The 25,423-nt window shown below is 34.0% G+C and overlaps 1 protein-coding gene across 1 annotated transcript in view; it reads right to left on the bottom strand.

The window, feature by feature from the left end:
• Positions 1–3,352: 3,352 nt before the first annotated feature.
• The window catches only part of LOC121427430 (selenocysteine lyase-like), a 35,942-nt gene continuing 13,871 nt past the window's right edge, over positions 3,353–25,423 (bottom strand). The window contains exons 7-14 of the mRNA XM_041623821.1: positions 23,543–23,673; positions 22,611–22,772; positions 22,174–22,295; positions 20,997–21,033; positions 20,266–20,349; positions 19,698–19,797; positions 11,557–11,632; positions 3,353–3,676 (exon numbers count right to left, since the gene is read on the bottom strand). Coding sequence (XP_041479755.1) covers positions 3,517–3,676; positions 11,557–11,632; positions 19,698–19,797; positions 20,266–20,349; positions 20,997–21,033; positions 22,174–22,295; positions 22,611–22,772; positions 23,543–23,673 — 872 coding nt within the window. The 3' untranslated portion in view covers positions 3,353–3,516. The remainder of the gene's footprint in view (positions 3,677–11,556; positions 11,633–19,697; positions 19,798–20,265; positions 20,350–20,996; positions 21,034–22,173; positions 22,296–22,610; positions 22,773–23,542; positions 23,674–25,423) is intronic.

Genomic DNA, 25,423 nt, shown 5'->3' with positions numbered 1-25,423 from the left:
ACCCTAATGTCTACAGGCAGACTTTATTATTCAGACCCAGCAAGCTCCGTGTACGGGAAAAAAAATCGCAGCCGGCGTAATAATAACAATAACAACGCGCCTCGGAATAGAATATTTCTAGATAGATGGCGCTATATAAATGCCTATTTTTATTATTATTATCCCAATAAAAATATAAATTACTATAAATGCATCAAGATAAAAACATTAGTTTGTAAACAAAACAATTCAAATTACCATAAAAAGTTACTTAGATTAAATTACATTTATTTGTGTAACCACTAACGACATAATATAATAACAAAATGACAAAATACAATTAATAAATAATGACAAATCTATCTGAGTTATGGTGTTAGAGAAAATTGTACAAGAAATAACAAAATTATACATTTCATGGGCATTATTAGGATGAGAGGTTGTGAAGAAATTTGATTGCCTATCTCTTATTCATTAATATTACTTTTTCATTTCAAGTTTCCATCATTAGGCCTAGAAAAATGGTGACGATTTCATTCCTCGATTATTTGAAGACCATCCTTAGAAAACAAATACATGAAAATATAAAATTCATGACTTTATGATAAATTTCGGTTGCAAAAAAAAGGAAGACTTATGGGGCTCACGTAACCTGTGCAGAATTGCCGTTACTGTAAATAAAAACATTGTTCCTTTGAGGTGCCGAAATTTAACCTGGATAAGTAAATGATAGTACCGTATTTAATATGCAGTGCGTATGAAAAAAAATTACTTTGGAAAAATCTTGTAAAATTACTCATTTGTAATATCCGGAAGATTTTTCCACATTTTAACATTGGCACAGATCCATTTAAGCAAATGACGATATAACTGTCGAAAAATATTTCTGCTTGAGTGAGCACCACTTACTTTTGAAAAGTCAGTGAAAAATGATTTGCGCAGAAGTTTGAAAGAGTTATGCAAATAAAAGTAGACCTCAATCATGAAAAACACTCGGAATTTAGCTAGTAAAATTTATTTGAAGATATCTTGTACCTTTTAAAACTTGTTTCCTTGCCCAATACACTTAAGAGTGCATTGCACCCACCCCACTCCCCCACACACTGAGGCCATCGAAACGTTATTTGCTTTACACTGAGCTGTGATTTACATGAAATGGCTTAGGCTTGATTTTCATTTAGTCATTCAATCATGGCTAAGTTTGGGAAAAGTGTGGAGAAACCAGTATCAAATGAAAAATGAAATGTAAACCCACTTTAAATAATAAAAAGATCGTGAAAAAATGCTGGAGATGTCTGATATAAACTGTTGTTCAGATTCAGTTATGTCCTCAGATCCAGCTGGCACAAAAAGGGTAAAGATTGTGCTTACTAAATGTTAAAATTTCAATTTGGGTGGCAAAATTGTTCCAAAATGCTTGCATGTATCCGTTTTATTTCAATTGACTAAAGGTGCAAGGGAAATGTATGAGAAATATTTCGCAGGGTAAGTTTGATTTCGCCATTTCCCCTTGACATAGCATGAAAACGAGCATTTCTGCGAGTTTTACAAAAATGGACAGTGCTCACCCAAGTGTAACATCCTGTCAAAACTTTTATTTTTATTGGATGGATGAGACCCAAACCCAAGATTATCAGTGAAAAAAATACCAACATGTTGTATATTTTTGAATTCTCAGGGTTTTTTCAAAGTGTAAACTTTTTTTGATACGCACTGTTTATAATAGAGAGAGGGGAGGGGCTATAAAAGAACGTGTCATACCATTTCTTCACAACTTTTATTTTTGCGAGAGAAATTTTTCGTGGCCTATTCACGCCGTTTCGGGATCTAACAAATGATTTTAAATCCTTTATCAGACTTGTTATGAACAGGAATTTCAAATAAAGGACTTCGAACACATTATCACAATCAATATCTATTTTCTTTGTCATTTCTTATTGTGTTGTAACGCCTTGTCATGCAAATCCCTTGTTAAACCGGACAAAATGAATGGTTTAATTAATATAATTTGTGATTGTGACATGTCACCAACCCTAACAGATAACTAGGCCGGAAATGTTTAATGTTATTTTAGGGGGTGTGTCACCGAAGATAGATGGCTGTACCTCGCAAATCCCATTCATGAAATGTCTAGTCCACCCCAGAAAAATGTTGATTTGAGTCAAAAGAGAAAAATTAAACTAGCACAAAGCTGAAAATTTTCTGGAAATTTCATCAAAATCGGATATGAAATAAGAAAGTTGTGGCATTTTTATTTTCGCTTATTTTTTCCTCAAAACAGTTATGCAAAACTCAGTGTCATGCAAATAAGAGAGTCGATGGTGTACCTCACACACTATTATTTTCTTTTTATTTTAGTATTTATCTCCATAAAAACAACCTCTAACATTAATTTTATCGGTTTCATTGGATTTCAAAGAATGAGCCTTTTGATTCAACCACAAAACGTGACATTCTGAACTAACGAGCATGAAAATAGCGTACTTAACCATGGCAACATGTGTCAAATTGGCGCACTGATAACAAAATCGAGCATCAGTATTGGAGATTTTTCAATATGTGCGGTAAATAGCGTGATTTTTACAGGAAACCTGCTTAAACCATGAGTTCAATCGATGGTTTTCAGAACCACCTCCTTTGCGAATTCGAGCCATCGAGCAGCAATTTAGCAATTCAAAATTGTAGCAAGACTATGGGTAGAAGTGGTGATGACAGACTTTCGACTGAGAACATGTTAGTCTTTTATCTTCAAATGAAAGATGCAGATCTTAAACTCTGATCTTCGCTTTCATGTTCATTCACAATAGCACAGACCTCATTTTGCTAATTAAGGTGCCTCAATGTCCACAAAATCGTTTCCATGGCATTCTCTTGCAGAAACATTTGACCTTGGGTGGTATTCTGATTGCACGGTTTAGTTAAACCTGGGTTAACTTAGACCACACTTTTAATGGAGTGCCAATTGTAATCCCATGTACCAATTAAAATCGTTCTTATTATGCTGAAAACAAGGTGTTACAAAAATAATTGAGTCGTGAAATGGGAAGAACAAGAAAATACAAAACATGAAGTTTAATGAATTGATTTTCTATTGTGCCAGAATTATTTCATTGTTGTTTTTATCAGCGAATAAATTATACAATTAGTAGTATCAAAATCAGTTACTGTTTCCTTTTAATAATTTAAAATATTTTAGTTTGATTCATATTATCATTTAAGTAACAATATTTGTTCATTTATGTCACTAAGTGTTGTTATCTTTGAATTAGATTTTGACTTTAATTTCATGTATGATGTGATGATTTATGTTGTTCTTTATGTTTTCATCAGGTCATTGATGAAAAACAGTTTTATACTGATCTTTTGCACCTGATTAAATATGTTCTAATAAATAAATTAATTGATTCATTATAAATGCCACAAATGGGGAAGAAATATTATGAAGCCAAGCACTCAACAGGAGTGTGATTTAAAGTTATAGTTTAGCCTAGGGTTAAAGCTAGGTTTCATTATATCGGAATACCATCCCATATATGTCTAAGAATCTACCTCCGAGTCCAATGTTCTTAGAGAATCTTGGAGATCCTTCAGAATCATATCAACATCCTCGATGGTGGTGTGACGTCCGACGCTTAGTCTCAACGCATTGACAGCCACCTCATTTGGAACTCCAATGGCAAGCAAAATGTGTGATGGTCTAAGTTTTAAAACAGAGAATGAAAAATTGCTGTATTTCTTTGTATTTGTGTAAATATGATATGATAGCATGTCTTGGTCATGTTGGTATGCAGGGCTTGCTAGTAGAGCAGTCTTATATTCAGTTCAGTTCATTTATTCATTTAAAAAAAACAAAAAAAAAATTAAAAAAGTGGAACGCCTCTGGCAGTTTCGGCTGCATTATGCAAATCGATATAGCAGCAGTGCTGCCTTTGAAAAAGCTAATGAATAATTTTTCTAAGAAGAAAACTGTAATATGATAATGAAATATTATGTCCATTGACCCCAAATGACCTTTGACCATGTGACCTAAGACATGCGCAAAACAATCATTCATACTTGATTAGCCTTATGTCGATGTTTCATGAGCTAAAAGCCTAAATCCATAAACTTTCTAAGTTATGATGACAATTCAAAACACACTCCCAACACAGTCAGAGTTCATTGAACTTTAAATGAACTTTGATCTTGGCCATTTTCCTGAAATGTGCACAGGGTATTCAGGGATACATTTCTGCACTTATGCCCAAGTTTCATGAACTAGATCTATAAACTTCTGAAGTTATAATAATTCCCCCAAATTCAAATAACCCTAACATGGCCAAAGTTCTAACCCTAAATGACCTTTGACCTTGGTCATGTGACCTAAAACTCGCACAGGATTTTCAAGGGTACTTGATTTTGGCTAATCAGCAGACTTCCTCTTAATCTTTTCATTATCTTTACCATAATTTTCAAATTATGCTATCAAATTTCATTTACAAATCTATTTACCTGAAATATTTTGTTTTTCATTTAAACTTCTTGTACCTTTGAATTTTCCTTCATAAGTAAGAAGAGAAGACTTTTTGTCAACCCAAGTAAGAAGATTTGCATTATTCATTTGGAGAATTTTTAATCATTCAAATCCTTCTATTATGTGAAACAAATTATGTTATGGTACCTATAAAAGACATGAATCCTATTTTCAAGGGGTTATTGAATCCTTCACCAAGTTTAATTCTGTGCTTGACAAGACAAACAGGAAAGGATTATGTCTTTCAATGGCAATGGTGTATTAATTTAATTGTTAAGGAGCAAGATATGGCAGATCGGGTAAATGTATTAAAAAGTTGTGAAGCGAGCAAGCAAATATTTTTTTACTTGTTTTATTAAAATATCCAATTTTGTGAAATTTGACAAATATTCAGAAAATGATATCATATATCTATTTCTATCTATGTTTTCTGTTATTTTCCTTTCCACTTTTGTTTTCTTGGCCAGGATTATTTTATTGGGGAGAGTGCACCCAGCCCCCAACCATCAGTATGCCACTGTTTAAAGGCAACATATCCTTTGTAGCACACGATGAAAGGATTTGAAAAAAAACACTCTCCCATACTTCGGTTTAAAAAAAAATTATCTTGCATAAAGAAGGAATATTCAAAGCTAAAAGAGAAGATATTAAAAAGGAACAAATATTCAAGCAAATAGATTTGGAAATGAAATTTGACCACATAATTCGAAAATTATGGCAAAGATAATGAAAAGATTAAGAGGAAGTCTGCTGATTAGCAAGAAGTCCGACCATCTTATAAATTTTTTTTAATTTTATGCTACTTTGGCGCTAGCCTCCTTCTTTACCCCAGGCAAAAACATTCCGTGTTCGCTCAAGCATGAACAAAAATAAAGCATTTTCATGACATTTGAAGGATAAGACTTAAAGCAGGTCTATTGACACAAAAATATAGAGATCATAATTTGAAACAAAAGTTTTATAGACTTTTCAAATCTGTCCCGTTTTTTATACATACTGTATAACAGAAAATGTTGTAATAATAGGATTTGTACATGTATAGTGCAGGTATCCACCTTGCTAGGTGCTCAAGGCGCCCCTATATTACCCCGGCTTAGCTAGTCAACTGATTCCAGTGCACACAGCTTTTTGAAGAATCTTCCTGCCAGTACCCAGTTACCTCATCTGGGTTGAGTGCGGCACAATTTGGATAAATTTCTTGCAGATTGAAAGACGAGAATCTTAACCACAAGACCACAATACCCCCACAAAATAAAAATGGCAAAAGTTCACTTTGACTTATGAAGAGAAAGTTCCTTCAAGAAGATTTTGGTAGTTTATTTTCATTACACTTTCCACTATTGTTCTTATAGTTTTCTCAGATCATCTTAATTTCTTATGCGTTTTTTCTTATGTTCACTTCATTTCAGTAGGAAGTAAACATAAGAAAATTGCTCTAGGTGGCTTCAACACTGGGATGATTCAATTCATTATCCATGATTGAATTTCTTTTAAAGGGATTTAGGGCTGAATTTCATAAATATTAACTGAATTGGTTACTATGGGTATATCAAACGTTTTTTGTTTTTGTTGTTATCATTATTGTTAACATCATTATTATTGGCATTATCATCATACTTTTTACAGGCAAAGAATAGTTATTGGTAAAGGTGATGGCAGAAAAAAAAAACATCACGGCTGACAGAGGCAAGCAAAAAAAATGTGTTTTATATTTCCATGGGCTTGATTTCACAAGTTACTGCCTAAATCTGAAACATTGGATAAGCTTTAATACATTGAAATGAATGGCGGCTTCCAGGGCTCTATTTAGAGTTTTCAGTGCTCTTTTGAGAATTTTGGGGTTGACATTGCCCTGAGGCCCATTGTATTTTTTTTTCACTGGACAGAGGCAATCTAGATATAGCTTGCTTTCCAAAGGAAAGCTGTGGAAATATGGCATTCACATTGTGAGCCATGGAAATAAGAGGGCGAATTATTGATTTATATTCAGTATCTGAAATTATTCACATACAGCAAGAAAGGGAAGCGATCTCCTTGTATTGCTTTCTTTATGAAATAAAGCCCTAAATCCCTCCAAAAGGAATTCAATCATGGATAATGAATTGAGTCATAACTATGATGAAGCAGTGTGATCTGGTGGTTCTGAGTATCAACTTTACATTTACATAATTGCTAATGGTGAAGTTAAAGGAGAATGACACCTTTGGAACAAGTGGGCTTGTGTGGAAAGAGAAAAATCAAAGAATAAGATCAAATAAAGTTTGAGAAAATAATGACAAATAATGAGCTTTTCATTATTGTGGTTACTAATGCTATGGAGATCCTCCCATTGGCAATGTGACAAAGACGTGTGATGTCATATGTGAACAACTTTCCCTGCACATGATTGACTATAAAATACCCAAAAAATTTCTCTTTTTGTTTGCGCTTTCTTCTGGTGATACAAACTCTTCATCCATAATGCATTCTTTGAAAATCTGTAATACATGCCCTCCTATAAAAAGAATACATGATCTACTGATAAAAGTCATAAAAAGGCAGTTTAATAAAATATGTACATAATAATAATATTCCGCATTTATATAGCGCTTAATATATCGGAACGTCTCTAAGCGCTTTACAGACATATTATTGCCCCAGTCATCAGATCCTTGAATACCCGCATACAATGTATGCACCTTCTCCACTCCCTGGGGAGCATTCCAACAAGAGTTCCAAGACTCAATTGCTAAGCATACTACATAAAGGCTTTCACATCCCATCAGGTAAGTAATGGGGATATTGTTCACATGTGACATCACACATCTTTGTCACATAATACCAACTAGAGGATTTTACAAAATGATCTAAACTTCAAATGCTCATGAATTTTTAATTATTTATTCAATCTTTCTCAAACTTTTGTTGATCCGTTTCTTTGATTTTTGATTTCACACAAGCTCTCTTGTTCCCAAATATTTCATTTTCCTTTGATGGAAGAATGAATAATCACTACCGACAGAGGCAATCTAAATGTAGATTTAGCTTGCTTTCTGAGGGAAACTGGGGAAATAGAGCATTAATATTCAGACCTCTGAAATCCCTCTGATAGCACCAGTAACTCAGCCTCTTCATAACTGGGGTGCATGATGTTTGGTTTTAATTTTATAGGCCTGATGTCTATATCCCAATATGTTACATGGAAGCGTCGTGGTGTAGCGGTTCTGACTCTCGCCTTGTAATCAGAGGGTCGTGTGTTCGAATCCCACCATGGCCTAGCGTCCTTTGGCAAGGCGTTAATCCACACTTTGCCACTCTCCACCCAGGTGTTAAATGGGTACCCGGTAGGATGTGAAAGCCTATATGTAGTATACCTAGCAATTGAGTCTTGGAACTCTTGTTGGAATGCTCCCCAGGGAGTGGAGAAGGTGCATACATTGTATGCGGGCATGCAAGGATCCGATGACCGGGGTAATAATATGTCTGTAAAGCGCTTAGAGACGTCGTTCCAATGTATTAAGTGCCACATAAATGAGGAATATTATTATCAAAGGGACATTAAATTATTATTATTATTTTTTTTTGGTTCTGCTTTTTATGGACGATTATTTCAAGCCATGTTTTAGTTAAATGGGTTACTTACCTACAATGTCAAAAACATTTTGTTTATGCTTTAGTTCCTACTGTGTATTGTATCAAAGTAACAGTATACCATGTCAATATATTTTTTGTTATGCATGGTGAAAATGAGACACAAAAAAATCATGGGAAATTAATTGAATCATCGACTATGATGGAGAAGATTGACCTGGTGGTTCTGAGTATCAAGTTTACATTTGCATAAATCAGCATAATTCTATTATAAGAAGTTATCTTCAAGAAATCGTTCTTATCAACAGGTGGTATTAAGAGATAGGTTCCTTTATTTCAATTGGGAATTCAATTCAAGTTCACCTATTAAATATATATATATATATATATATAGCGGAAGAAATTTTCCAAAAGCCTCGTAACACTGGCGGTCATTCATAGTGGTGAGGGTCAATATAGAGGAAAAAATGACTACGAAGTGGTCGTTGCTCCTTGCTTCTCCATTTAATCAAGCTTTCGATCAATGCATGATCTTCCTCAGGACTATAAATATATAAACAAAGTACAAATACAATACAATAATATAATAATACAATATGATGGCCTCTAAAATAATCTAAACATGCTTCACGGTTACTTATAATTATTAATTATTTTACACTATATAAACAAGAGAACATATTATATGATATAAAAAGACTTATTTTGACAATTGCCAGATAAAGATATATATTTATAGAAAGAGATATTAATTTTATGTAATTATATTACTACAATTGTCATATATATATATATATACAGAGATTTATCATAAATGTATACACGTGTAGGAGTCAACATATCTTAGGAATTATAAACAAGAGAACATATTATATGATATAAAATGACTTATTTTGACAAATGCCAGATAAAGATATATATTTATAGAAAGAGATATTTATGTAATTATATATAGATTTGTTATAAATGTATACATGTATAGGTGCCAACATATCTAAGGAAATGCAGATAGAAAACATGTTATATGATAAGAGACTTATTTTGACAATTGCCGTATAACTATAAATATTTCTCTCTGTATATATACAATTATACGGCAATTGTCAAAATAAGTCTCTTATCACATAACATGTTTTCTATCTGCATTTCCTTAGATATGTTGGCACCTATACATGTATACATTTATAACAAATCTATATATAATTACATAAATATCTCTTTCTATAAATATATATCTTTATCTGGCATTTGTCAAAATAAGTCCTTTTATATCATATAATATGTTCTCTTGTTTATAATTCCTCAGATATGTTGACTCCTACACGTGTATACATTTATAACAAATCTCTGTATATATATATATATATATATATACATATATATTTCTGACAATTGTAGTAATATAATTACATAAAATTAATATCTCTTTCTATAAATATATATCTTTATCTGGCAATTGTCAAAATAAGTCTTTTTATATCATATAATATGTTCTCTTGTTTATATAGTGTAAAATAATTAATAATTATAAGTAACCGTGAAGCATGTTTAGATTATTTTAGAGGCCATCATATTGTATTATTTGTATTTGTACTTTGTTTATATATTTATAGTCCTGAGGAAGATCATGCATTGATCGAAAGCTTGATTAAATGGAGAAGCAAGGAGCAACGACCACTTCGTAGTCATTTTTTTCCTCTATATATATATATATATATATATATATATATACATATATATGATATATATGTACATGTATTATATAAAGGTGAATGCTAAAAACCATGTTGGAATGTATATGTCTGATCTTCAAAAATTTTGTTATAGAAATATAAGTGATTTTAAATAGAAATGTCAAAGTTTACTTAGTTAAGGAACCATTCCAATATCATCGGTCCATGCCATTGAACATTGAAGCGATTCTATTTGATGTTGGTATTCATCTCAACGAAATTCTGTGATTATTTGGCACCTTTGAGGGTACCCTTTATAATGAAACATAAAAAGGATGCACCACATCTCATGGGTATTTTTTTTAGGTGTTCACACTTTCAAGTGTCAAAGCATCAAACATCCATCCATGATCAGCCTCTGCAATGGATCATTATTCTAAAAATTGTGGTAAATGGAAAGATCTCTTCTTTGAATTTTCCTTTCCTTCATCTGCTCACGCTCCTTTTTGCTCTTACCCTCTTTCTAATTCTTCTTCATCTTCTTTATTTACTTCTTCTTCTTCCTCTCCAATTTCTTTCTTTGTCTTCTTCCTCTTCAGAGCGACATTATCAATCATCCTTACTTTTATTATGATCATTGTCAAGAATGCTAAACCATACAGTAACTATCAACCTTTCCCTCAACTGGAATAGCACATCAATATCACTTTCACATCACTTTATAGCCTCTTGGATTTCATATCACTTTGGCATTCTAATTCACAATAATATTACTACGAGGGTATCTACAGTGCGTATCAAAAAAAAGTTTACACTTTGAAAAAGTCCTTTAAAATTACACATTTGTAATATCCTGAAGATTTTTCCACATTTTGACATTGGTACAGATCTATTTAAGCAAATGACGATATAACTGTTACAAAATATTTCCGCTTGAGTGAGCACCACTTACTTTTGAAAAGTTACTGAAAAATGATTTGCGCAGAACTTTGAAATAGTTATGCAAGTAAAAGTAGACCGTAATCATGAAGAACGCATGGAATTTAGCTAGTAAAATTGATTTGAAGATATTTTTTACCTTTAAAATTTGTTTCCTTGCCCAAAACACTTTGAAGAGTGCATTGCGCCCCACCCCATTCCCCACACACCGAGGCCATCGAGACGTTATTTGCTTTACACTGAACTGTGATTTATATGAAATGGCTTAGGCTTGATTTTCATTTAGTTAATCATTGTCAAGCTTGAGAAAAGTGTGGAGAAACAAGTATTAAATAAACAATGAAATGTAAACTAACTTTAAATGATAAAAACTTTGGGAAAAATGCTGGAAATGTCTGATATAAACTTTTGTTCAGATTCAGTTATGTCCTCAGATCCAGCTGACACAAAAAGGGTAAAGATTGTGCTTACTAAATGTTAAAATTTCAATTTGGGTGGCAAAATGGTTACAAAATGCTTGAATGTATCCCGTTTTATTTCAATTGACTAAAAATGCAAGGGAAATGTACGAGAAATGTTTCACAGGGTAAGTTTGATTTCACCCTTTCCCCTTGACACAGTGTGAAAACGAGCATTTCTGCGCAAACAGATTTCTGCGAGCTTTACACAAATGGACAATGCTCTCTCAAGTATAACATTCTGTCAAAACTTTTACTTTCATCGGATAGATGAGACCCAAACCCAATATTATAACTGAAAGAAATTCCCACATGTTGTATATTTTTTAATTCCCAGGGCTTTTTCAAAGTGTAAACTTTTTTTTGATACGCACTGTAGTATCATTTAAATAACTTTCATTTCAGAAGAGAAACATGTACTTACCTGTCTCCAGTATGAGAATGACATGCAGCTCCAACACTGGCCTGGAATATTTTTGCCTCTGACAAAACCTTTCTTCCTGCATAAAAAGCAAAGGGAGAGTAACAACTGAAGTAATGGTGACATTAAATCTTCAGATTAACTCAGGTACTTCTACTAACATCAGCAAAGTGCTTCACAGCCCGAAAAATAAATTATCTTTTGTGGACCAGATGAATGTGTACACACATTGCTGACACAAAGCATACTGTACATGTGTGCATGCTAATAACTAACCCAGGGAACTCCCGCCCGGGTAGCGGGCCACGAGGGCAGGAGTCCCCTGGGTTAGCTAATAACAAAGGAGAAATCCTCTAGAACGTCTACTCTACTTTATTTTTTTTTTGCGGGGGTGTTTCGGTTCCATATTAACTCTATCATTCTGTTTTCATGCTGTGCAGCAGGGGAGGGGGGTCAAAAGAAAAGAAGGAAAATACAACACACATCTGGGTATCTGACATCAAAATATACACGTAAATGCAGGATTCCTCCAATTGCAGGAATTTGCAAACAAATTGAAAACAATATAAAGTGCGTCCCAGAAAAAAAGGAAACCGATATTAGGCGATGATTTATTATAACTTAATCACAAATGAAATAGACAAATGACGTACCAATGTAAAACTAAGAATCTCCTTTTTCATCTGATATCACTTAGATTATTCCTCATTCATGCATGAGTGAGCAAAAACAATTTGAAGAAAGGATACCAAAAACTCATTTGGCAGGGGGTATCTAAATGTCAAGAAGAAAATCATCTGCCTAAAAAGTTCAATATCTGCTCTTTTATTTGATACCTTAATCACAAAAAAATTGGTCAAGAAGTAAACAAGGCAAAAACAGTTTTGTGTCTCACCCACTTATAAAAATAACCAGAAATATCGTGATTTGCAAGGGGAAAAAAGAGAATTATATCGAAACTTCATTGTGAAATGACTGGGATGGAATAACACTTGTCATAAGAGCCTTGGACATAAACTTTAATATTGACCTGAAAATGACCTTTGACCTTATCATGTGATCTCCGACTGCAGCATATTATCATGCAGGTCCCCCAAGTCCATCTACCATCTAAGTTTGGTTGAAAAGCAACTTACGGTTGTGGAGTTAGGTGTCATAAGAGAGCCTTGCATGTAAATTTTAACGTTGACCTGAAAATGACCTTCGACCTTACCATGTGACCTCCGACTGCAGCATAATATGCAGGTTCTCCAAGTCCATCTACCATCCAAGTTTGGTTGAAAAGCGACTTACAGTTGTGGAGTTATGTGTCCTTACAGGTTTGTGATGGACGGACACATTTGGATCCCTAAGTCTCGCCTTCACCTCTGATGGGCGAGACAAAAAGTTATGTTCCCTCAAAACAATGCTTGTATTTCCATAAAATAATTTCATTAAATAAACACGTTTTCACGTGTTTCCCACAGAAGCTATCGCATGGTTAACAAAAGACTTAATGCATGGCTGATCGTCAACAAAACAAGCGTCAAGTGAGTTTGAACGCTACCCTGTAGATTTTTATGAAATGATTGTAAACCAATCCTTATTCCAAATAACCAGAACTTTATTTTTTCTTGATCATTTTCTGTAATTGAGGTATCAAATTAAAGAACAGATATTGAACTTTTTAAAAATGTGGTTTTCTTTTTGAAACCCAGATACACCCCAAAAATGACTTTTTAGTATCCCCTCTTCAAATTGTTTTTGCTCACTCATGCGTGAATAATAAATAATCTGAGTAATTTCAGATGAAAGAGGAGATTCAATGCTTTACAATGGTAGGTTATTTGTCTATTGTATTTGTGATTAAGTTACCATAAACCTTTGATAAATCTCTGGGGTTTTTTGTGGAAAGCACTGTATAAAAGAAAACAAAACTTTCTGCAAACTAGCTTCCAACAATGAACTGGGGAAGAGAGATATTTTCATCACATTTCATTAAAAAAACATCTAGGACTAATCCACAATAATACACAACATAGGTAAGAATTATATGCACAAGGTAGCTTTGGAACATTTCAGTTTGAACTCTTTCAAAGGTAACAAGAGTGTAATTATAATAAATGCCAGAGCAAATACCAGTAGTCACAAGCATTTTTTCCTCTAAGCTGAAATAAAATGACTTGATTACATGATATATATACTTTAATTATTAAACTGTGAATGGTGGGCTTCTTGTACATTCTTGAACTCTCTTTATACTTTCAAATTAATTCAAAGCTCATTTCCAGTTTCCCTCATTTATTTATTCCTCATTGTAACAGATTTTTAAGGAAAAATACTCCCTTTGATGTAGACCATTCTCGGTATTTTCTAGACTGAAAAGCATGTAATGCGGTTTCAATGTATTAATTCAATTCAATGTAGATTATGTAAGACATCTTCTTGTTACATGCTTAGAAGTCTATAGTGATTACTCAATCTTGTTGGACTTCTTTTTATGATTCATGGTTCTTTTTTTGTTGTAAATATTGTCTTCTTCCAATGCCCTCATAGTAAACTCTAAGTTTTTATTTGCTGAAATTGGTTTATCCATTGTATCTTTAGGGTGGTCGAGCTCTGCTCTGCTGCCCAGCCATCATTGACCAAGATGGGTCTTACTCTTTTTGCATTCAAATATGGTCTTATTGTTGATACACTAGCACCACTTTCACACATGAATACACCTCTACACACACACTCACGCACATGCACCACTTGCACGCTTGCAGTTGACCTCTCTCCAAACCTCCGGTACTTTACATTTTCACGTTCCCCTGTTTGAGTCACATAATTTTACTCCAGATAATTTGAGAACCCGCAAGTTAGCAAATATTACACTCCCCAAGAATTCAACAACGAATTTAATATTACTCCAGATCATCTATCTCTTTTACATGCAAACATAAGAAGTCTAAATAGAAACTTTGAATATTTAGTTAACCTCTTACACTCATTAAATAACTTTCAATTTTCAGTCATCGGTTTAAGCGAAACATGGCTACATGAAAGTTCTCCTGACATGTTTGATATACCTAATTATAAATTGATAAGGGCAGACCGTAAGGGAAGAAGAGGAGGAGTTGCTTTTTACATTTCACAAAATCTCAAATTCAAGATTCGATCTGATGTTAAATTATTGCATGCCGAGTCATTGTTTATAGAGATTGAAAATTCTAATTCCAAAAATATCATCATAGGATTAATTTATAGACCACCTGATACAAATATCGATCGTTTCCACGATGAACTAGAATATTTTCTTCATGAAATAGGGAATGAAAACAAACATTGTTTTTTGCTCGGTGATTTTAATATCAACTTCTTGCCCTCATCTCACATTAATAATTCATCCAATTTCATGAAATTAATATATTCGTTTGGTTTTATTTCTATTATTAATAAACCCACAAGGATTAACTTGAATTCATCAACTCAGATTGATAACATATTTTCGAATGTTCATAATAACAAAGCCATAGGAGGAATTTTATGTTCTGAAGTTTCGGACCACCTGCCTATTTTCTTAACTTGTGATTGTAAACTGTCTTACCCCAAATCAAACAAAGAATATACTTATCGTAAAGAATCTAAACAAAATATAGAATTACTGAAGCAAGACCTAGTTTTGGAAGAATGGGATGATATTAATAATGAAGTAAATCCCAATATTGCATACAATAACTTCAATAATACATTAAAACATTATTATGAAAAGAATATCCCTATAGGTAAAGTAAAAAACCAACGTAACAAACCCAAAAATCCTTGGATAACGAAAGGTTTACTGAAGTCCATACAGACACGTAATCGCCTATATAAATATCACTTATGCAATCCAACTGATGATTCTTTAAAAAAATATAAAATATATCGTAATAAACTAACAAAATTAATTCGAATATCCCGAAAATTGCACTTTACTAACAAAATAAACGCTGCCAATGGAAATACAAATACAACTTGGAAAGTTATCAAAGAAGTGTTGGGTACAATAACACACCCCCCACCTAATGACAAAATCACTCTCAATTGATCTGAAATACTTGATCCCACTAATTATGCAAACTCATTTAATTCTTTCTTTACCAATATTGGACCCGAGCTTGCAAACAAAATTAATAGTCCCAACGCACATTTTACAGATTACCTCACAGATCCAAATCAAGAATCTCTTTTTTTAACCCCAACAAACCCCTCCGAAATAATCACTATTGTTCGTTCCCTTCATAATTCTAGATCTTCTGGTTGCGATGGCATTAACATGTCTCTTCTTAAGCAAATAATCCACCCTCTTGCTAGCCCTCTTACTCACATATTTAATAACTCCCTATCCCAAGGTGTTTTTCCAGACTTATTTAAAGTTGCAAAAGTTAATCCAATCTTTAAACAAGTGGAATGCCTCTGGCCGTCTCACCTGCATCACGCGGTTCAATATAGCAGCAGTGCTGACTTTGAATACTACTCTAACTCACACAAGATGTTCAGTGATACATGGTTACTCTTATGTCCACTTTTTATGAACGAGACCAATAAACTTACAGAGATATGGTTATTCAACAAAAAACCCCAAAATAGCCAAAGTTCATTGACCTTACATGACCTTTGACCTTGATCATGTGACCTGAAACTCGCACAGGATGTTCAGTGATACTTGATTACTCTTATGTACAAGTTTCATGAATCAGATCCATAAATTTTCAAAGTTACGATGGTAATTCAACAGATACACCCAATTCGGCCAAAGTTCATTGACCTTTGACCTTGGTCATGTGACCTGAAATGCGTACAGGATGTTCAGTGATATTTGATTACTCATATGTCCAAGTTTAATGAACTAGACTAATAAACATTCAAAGTTATGATGGTAATTCAACAGATACCCCCGATTCGGCCAAAGTTCATTGACCCTAAATGACCTTTGACCTTAATCATGAGACCTGAAACTTGCACAAAATATTCAGTGATGCTTGATTACTATTATGTCCAAGTTTCATGAATCAGATCCATAAACTTTCAAAGTTATGATGGGAATTCAACAGATATCCCCAATTCGGCCAAAGTTCATTGACCCTAAATGACCTTTGACCTTGGTCATGTGACGTGAAACTCATGCAGGATGTTCAGTGATACTTGATTAACCTTATGTCCAAGTTTCATGAAATAGGTCTATATATTTTCTAAGTTATGATGACATTTCAAAAACTTAACCTCAGGTTAAGATTTCGATGTTGATTCCTCCAACATGGTCTAAGTTCATTGACCCTAAATGACCTTTGACCTTGGTCATGTGACATGAAACTCTAATAGGATGTTCAGTAATACTTGATTAACCTTATGGCCAAGTTTCATGAACTAGGTCCATATACTTTCTAAGTTATGATGTCATTTCAAAAACTTAACCTCAGGTTAAGATTTGATGTTGACGCCGCCGCCGCCGCCGCCGCCGCCGTCGGAAAAGCGGCGCCTATAGTCTCACCTGCGAAGCAGGTGAGACAAAAAGACAACCCTCACGAAATAAGTAATTACCGTCCCATTTCCATACTTCCAACAATATCCAAAATTCTAGAAAAAATAGTTTACACAAGACTTTATTAATTCATAAACAAATACAACATTCTAAATTGTAATCAATATGGTTTTAGAAAAAATTATTCAACAGACTTAGCATTACTTCAAATTTATGACAAAATAACAAATGCCATAGCGAACAAAGAACACGTAATTGGCATTTTTTGCGATCTTAGTAAAGCGTTTGACACCCTCAACCATGAAATTTTACTTTCCAAACTCAACCATTATGGAATACGAGGTCAATGTCTCTCTTTCTTTAAAGACTACTTAAATAATCGAAGGCAATATGTCAATTTTAACAGTTGCGACTCTGATTCTCTTTTAGTTCGATGTGGGGTCCCTCAAGGTTCCATTTTAGGCCCACTTTTATTTTTACTCTACATTAACGACATTATTAGAACCTCCTCTATTTTATCCTTCGTATTATTTGCCGACGACACCAATCTATTTTATTCTCATAGAGACCTTAATTCATTAAACAATATCGTTAATCGTGAAATAGACAAAGTGTCAAACCGGTTCAAAGCCAACAAACTCTCCCTTAATACAAAAAAGACACATTTTATGTATTTCAGACACCATTCCCATAACATTAACACACCGATTCACATTAACATTGACGGCACCCCCCTTGAACAGAAAAACCAATCTAAATTTTTAGGTACAATTATGGATGAATTTTTGACTTGGAATCAACACATACACCATGTTACGATGTCCGTTTCCAAAAGTATTGGAATAATTTCTAAGTTAAAATTCACTCTTCCTGACAAAACTTTATTCTTATTATACAATTCATTAGTCCTCCCTTATATAACATATTGTAATATCGTTTGGGCAAATTGTGGTTCTTTTAAATTAAACCCCATCTTTAAACTACAAAAAAGAACAATCCGTATGTGCACAGGGTCACATTACTTGGCTCATTCTGACCCATTGTTTCATAAACTTAAAACCTTAAAAATCTTTGATATCAATACGATTCAAGTAGCTATCTTTATGTTCAAATACTTTAATAATCAACTTCCTCCGTCCTTTAATAATATGTTTAGGTTTAACAGGTCTGTTCATTCCTACCCAACCCGCACATCAGGAAACCTTCATCTCACCAACCCTAAGTTATTAATAACTCATAAATCAATTCGACATTATGGTCCCGATATTTGGAACAACTTTCCAAACAACGTTAAGTCATGTTCAACAATATACTCATTTAAAGCAACTATTAAAAGAAAAACCATTGAATCATATGCATCCCCCTCTTCAAGTTAATTATTCAACTGCCCTTTACTGCACCCGCACCTGCACCTGCATTGCACCCACTCGATCAATGAAATAAATTATGTACCATTTTACGAGGCCGCCATCATTTTCAAGCTTAACCACTCACGATGGCGGTCTGCTGCATTCGTTTAAACTGTTATTTTATTTTCATTGAATATTGCTACTTTTTAATATTAATTTTTCATTGCTTTGTTATGACTATTTCTTAACTTGTTTTGTAAAACTTAATTGTATCACCTAGATGATATGTTGAATATTTATGCTGAGTGCAGAAATAAATTCTAATCAAATCAAAATCAAATATATTTCACCAATCATAAGGGTCTACTCCACCATGTTATAATAATGATAGTCAGTTCTTGTATAGCGCATATTACACATTATGAATAACGCCTCTATGCGCTTCCAAAGGACTTGGATATTATTACCCCGGCTGTAGCTCAAGCAGCTAGCTTCCAGTGCTTGGCATTTCAAGGAATAAATTCCTGCCAGGTACCCATTTACCTAACCTGGGTTGAGTGCAGCACATTTGGATAAACTTTGTGCTGGAGGAAACTACGCCATGGCCGGGATGTGAACCCATAACCCTCTGTTTCAAAGTCAGAATACCAAGTATGCATGACTATTTTCAACAGTTTTGTCTATAATGAAATGTGAGGATTAGCAATAAAGAGAGCATTGCTAGATTCTAGGAGGGGGGTGTTTCACAAAGTCTGTTCGCAAGTTAAGAGCAACTATAAGAATGACTTGTGATCCTTTCTTATGCACTATACCATCACCAATGAACATTTTGGTGTATACCATTTACCACAAAAGCTTCAATGAGACACCCACCAGCATCAAACGTGATTTTAGGTTAATAAGGTGCCATGCTTTTTTTTATACTACTACTTCTTCTTTGTTCTTTTATAAGAGTTAAACACATTGCAGGTCGGGAGACCCCATGGGCTTCAGTTACACAATAACAGGCATTTAAGTAGCGGCACCTATCTATAAATAATCTTTTCCGAGGCGCATTATTATTATCACTACCCTAGCTTTAGCATGAGCTGCCTTTCAGCGCTCTGTGCATTCAAGGAATAAATCCTACCATGTACCCAATGCACCTCAGCTGGGTTGGGTGCAGCTGCACAATGTGGACAAAATTCTTGCTGAAGAAAAACATGCTATGGCTGGGATTGGAACACACGTCTCTCTGATTGAAAGATGGGAGTCATAACCACGAGACCACGACGTCCCCACAATGCAAACGACCATTCAGTTCTTACCTTGTCGATTTCTACCGAGGAAAGAAACATTGCACGTATTGGGTATCCGCTCGCTTCCCTTACATTTTCCATTGAAACACGCTTGACCTGGGAACGTGGACTGCATATAAACAAATTAATAAAAAGAAGTAAAAAGAAATATATTTGAAGCCCCTAATTTTTAATACTCTGTACGAACTCTTCTTCTATTGTCTTACCAAAATGGATATCTATTTTTTTTTATTACTGTTTTTTATTCCACTTGTTCTCTTTCTATATCAATTTCATCTAATATCTACATGTACTTGGTCTAATACTTTTTAGTCAAGATGGATAGATAAACTGTTTATGACCTAGGAAGTGATACTGGCATAATAAATGATATGACCTGTTAAATCAAATCGCTCACTGTTTTGGGGGGGGTAGGTGGAATAAATGACTTTAATTATATTGGATGGCTTTATTTCATGAAATACCACAAATATTCCATCCGTTGGGGCTAATATTCCACTCATCTGCGAGTCATCCAATATTATCCTAAACTCTTGGAATATTTCTGGTATTGCATTCTGAGCCCTCTAATTAATACCTCGATGCGTTCTTCAAGATAGTCTCGTACTCTTCTCATATGGGCTTCAAACTGCTTCACATTCTCTGTTACAATCTCAGCAGCCTGAATGCAAAATAATAAGAATATTGAAACAATTTGAAAATGCACCATTTCTATCGCAAATGTACTATCAACCAATCAGATTGGAGGATTTCAGTAGCTTTAAACTGTTCATGAAACAAGTCCCACGTTTCTTTCCACAACAGATGTGAATGCTCACTCTAAAATATAGCTTTTTCTTAGCTTTCTTTTTCTTTTCTTAAATTTGAGATACAAAGTTAATTCAGTAACAGTTTGATTGATATCTTTTCTTAAATCAAGCAAAAATGCAAATTTCATATTGACTTTATTGGTGAATTAAGCAGCTCAAGCTTCAAACAAATTGGTAACAACCTCATTCCCACTCATTTTCCAGCTTAAATCAATTTCTGAAGTTATAAAAGTTATGAGACTCTTCTCAGATATTCTCGGGACCACAAATCACCAGGGTCACTAGGGTTTGTGATATTAACACATGCACAATTTCTATGACAAGTTTACTATCAGCCAGTCAATTTGAAGGATTTCAGTAGCTTATTGCAAAATTTGTTATCATAATAAAGTTTGTGAAACAGGCCCCAAATTGCTCAGCATGCGCAAGGAGAAGAATCCCTCCCCCCCCCAAAAAAAAGAGAACTCATGTTTAATAATAATATCTCATGATACTTTACCTTGCCTAAACCTGCTATCATGGCCGTATTCTCTGTCCTGCAAAGTGTTGGTGGAGTGGAGAAAAAAAGATACACAACTTGCGGTTTACAGCTGATCATCTATCATTTCATATACATATTTATAAGAAACATATTTCAGATACCTGTCACTTCTTAGTAAATCATGATCTGGGGTCCGTAACACAAAGATAAGCGATTAACTTCTATCTTGAAAGAACAATTCTGATTGGTTCCTAGTCGGTCCACTGAGCAAAATGTGCATGCAATGATGATCCTGATAGGTCAAATTCAATTACCGATTGATTGCTAACCTTTGTGTAGGGCGTATATTTATGCACTTTGTAAATTTTGTTCCTTTGATATGATTTCAAACATGTGATATCAAATTTATGGTAGCGTTGCCATTGTTGCATTACCATGTCAACATGGCTCAATACCAATTCAAAATCAAGGTTTCCACGCTACTTGTCAGAATCAAAAGGTGGGGAGTTGTAGCAAATTTGCTTTTGATCACAAGCCTGTTTTGAGCGATGCAAACTGATGATTGATTGCTATTTGAAGTTGATCAGGATTGGCGGGAAATTTGCAATTGATATCAATTGTAACTCAACTTTCTTGCAACACCCCACCGTCACTTCTTAATGAAACTGACCCCTGGTGGGTGTTTCATAAAGCTGTTCGTAACTTTAAGAACGGCTGGTGATCCTTTCCTGTGATAAATGGTATACACTAAAATGTACATTTGCGATGGTCTAGCGCGTAAGAAAGGTTTGCTGGTTGTTCTGAAAGTTGCTCATAACTTGTGAACAGTATTATGAAACATCCCCCAGATAGTATGATGAATATGAATCAATACTTCAAAATGGCAACAAGAACGAACACACACACACATGATATCATTATTGGCAAAAGAGGAAAGCACAGTGTAAAGTAGTCCTTACAAAATTAGCCACCACCCTAAATTTCCAAAATTAAAGCCCAGTTAAAGCTTGCAAATGTTGAGGGCTATCAAAACACTATTTCATATAAGGCAAACACACACTGTCTAAAAAGTGTCTGCTTTGGCTATCAATGCCATAACACTAACCGTTGTCTTTTCAGAGCTACCTTTTTTTTTCTTAAATTTCAAGATGAAAGGTTTTAAAAGCCCTCTCACAATAAAGTGCTATTCTCTTACCCTGGTCTAAAATTTCTTTCTTGTCCTCCTCCAAACAGCATGGGGTACAGAGGTGCACCTCTGTCGCTGGTAGAATCTCCAAGGCCTCTCACATACAATGCACCTATCCTTGGGGCATAAAACTGAAATTAAACAAGAAAGAGAAATGTTTCTTTACTTGCTTTTATTTCTGCATTGAAATATTTATACATAACGCATATGTTTGCATACCATACAGAAATTAATACTATACATTAATAACATTGTTGTAATCTAATACAAAATGAATTAAAAATAATGATGCAAAGTATTAACTTTTTGTTTAAACGATGTACTAAATCAACACAGGAGACTGCCATATTTCACATTTGCCAGAATTTGCTAGATCAAACATTCTAGCCTGACTGTCCCTAATCAAGATTCAAGAAACCGCTCTAACCTAAGTATTCCCCTCTTACCTTGTGACCAACTATCGTCAAATAGTCTGCATTCAGATCATCAACATCAACCCTGATCTTGCCTATCGTCTGAGCAGCGTCGGTGTGCAAGAGGATTCTGGGTAAAAGCAGGGGAGGGTCATGGGTCATTCCTTTTAATCTCTGAAATATCTCTTCTACTGGCTGGAGATTCGGAAAAGTAAACAGACAATTCTGAAAAATTAGATGACATGATAGCATGAATTCTATTTGAGCTTTAAATGAAGACTGTGGTGTACTTCTGTTCACTATGGATAGCCACATGTGAAAAAAACTCCCAAAAAGAAAATGATCAATTTATCATCACACACTTGCCACTCAAATACTCAAACTGCCTGGAAATGATTACAATATCATTATTCATGATAAAAACATTGGAAATGATTCCAATAAGCTATGGTGTACAGAGATTTTTTACACTTTAAGGTTCACATCGGTTTTATGGAAACTTACATGTAAACCATTGTTTTTAAGATACAATAATTCAAAGTATGGACCTAAGGCTAAACCCCACAATGAAGGTTTAAACCTATGTAAAAACTGAACTATGCATAATGTACATTGTTCATTCAAGACAGACAAATGTCCTTACAAGGTTTGTGCAAATTAAAGTTAATTTAATCAACCTAACACAGAGATTTAGCCATAGTTTGAAAGAAATATCTTTGTAAAAGATAACCTTCGATAAAAAGGTGCTCATAATTTATTTGCATTTTTGTATTTCTAAAATTTCTAAAATTGATTTAAAAAAAATAATATAATCAATTTAATTGTTTTATTGAAAAATGGTAAATAAAATGAGAGGTAACTTGGAAAAAACGAACAGATCAATGGTGAAAGATTGCAAAAAGGAGAAGTCATTCATTACAAAACATTCTCCCTAGAACGATACTGCGTTATGAGATTCAAACTACCTGGATGACCCCCGTTTCGTTGTTTGCATGCATTATTGTGACGAGGCAGGTGGTCGGTTGAACAGCATTGATAACGGCGTGTGCTTCCACCCTTCCCGTTTCTATGGAGGCTGGTACAAAGGTCACATCGGCTGTATGAAGAGGAATTTAATCATGAAATCAAGGCAAATGTATTTGTTTTTATCTACAAGTAAAAAGGGTCAATAAATGAGTCAAACCTAACTCGAGGAACAACAAAGAAGTTAGGATTCACAAGGACTTTGAAAACTGTTTTTTCCAATAGATTAGCAATTTCTAGCTTTTTTGTAAACTGTCCCTACTTGTTTTCTAGGGTTTTTTCTTCTTCTTCTTCTTCTTCATAAGATATTGTTTTTCTGAAATTCACATAGTTATTTTCAATATATTTTCGTTAGTATATTTATTTTTGTTACAACAATATACCGATACTGGTGGAGGCACCCTACTAAAAGAAGACATATAAATAACAAATTAATTAAAATTTAATTTGAATAATAAGCCAAAAATATTTCTGGAAACTGCTCAACGCCGTCCATGTTCAAGGAATTTGCTAGATTTATCCCCTGATCCAAGAACCTAAAAATTTACCCCCTTTCCCCAACAAACTTGTAACACACATGTAGTGTAGATAACCATAAGGGCATTTTCACAGTAACTGACATTACACTGCACAATGTTTTCGCACCTTTCATTGTGCATATCTCTAAAACAACAAATGATTGGAGTTTGCTTTTGATAGAGTTAATAAAATTAACCTTGCTGTATACTCTGATACTAAGTTTTTCTATGTAACCACATTTTTCTACGCATCAGCAAGCAAAAATGTGTCGGTAACTGACATTACGAAAAAGGGCATGCAATTTTAGGGTGTTCATTAAAATTAAAATATCTCATGTCCCTTAGTAGATAGAGTAATAATTTGAATATGTAAATATACCTCTGTTACTAGGTTAAGATGTGTCAAAATATTATACAATTTGTATTTGTATTTTGGGGGCTATGATAATTTTTCCGCAACTATGCTGGTAACTGACATTACACTTAATTTGCCATAGAGATAACACATGGAAGTCAAATGTGTGGAATCATTGCATTGTATATTCTGTGCAGGGCTTCACATGAAAATGAGCTTGGTGTGGAAGTATACCCGAGTTTCTAGGAACATTTCAATGAGAAAACTTTTTCTTTTTCTTAATTCCTTTCTTTGATTTGAACATTTTTTATCATTACTTGTCGGTAACTGACAATACACATTAACATTTACCAGTGCTATGTGATCTTCAAAGGCATAATTTCCTTGGTACTTATATGTGAGGCTTTTTAAAATCATAAAAGTTTCATAATACTTCATTCTTAATTATCAAAAGATAAGAAATGTATGTTTTACTTACTCGGGGGGGGGTCATAGCAGCTACATGTTTTCCTATAGTAATTTAATATTGCATTGACTGTACACATGGATTTTTCTGACTATACACCCATAATATATTCAGTTTTTTATTGACTTTTTAAACCTTTTCGGAAAAGGTTTATTTCCTTCTCCAACCTCCCCCTCCCCTCAAAAAAGGCAAAATGAATAAGGGTCTCCTCCCCTAGGCTACATGTACCCCTCCCCCGAATCTCATGCAGCCATGTAGTTTTATTGATTTCTATTTTGGTCAGTGCAAGCAATGCTTGTTCATATCTGTCTGATTTTTATTCTCTTCATAATTTTTTTAATCATTTTCTTTGCTAATTTCTTTTTTAAGCTGTCAACAAAAAATAAACTCCAGCTTCTAATCTGAAACTGAACTATTTGTAAATTAGAAAAAAAAAAACAGTTTTAGTAGATCCATGCAACATTGATCAGAACTGTCAAATTTC

Source organism: Lytechinus variegatus, chromosome 14, assembly GCF_018143015.1.
Source record: "Lytechinus variegatus isolate NC3 chromosome 14, Lvar_3.0, whole genome shotgun sequence".
NCBI lineage: Eukaryota > Metazoa > Echinodermata > Echinoidea > Temnopleuroida > Toxopneustidae > Lytechinus > Lytechinus variegatus.
Note: the sequence above shows the minus strand (reverse complement) of the source record. Positions and strands in the feature narration are given on the sequence as shown.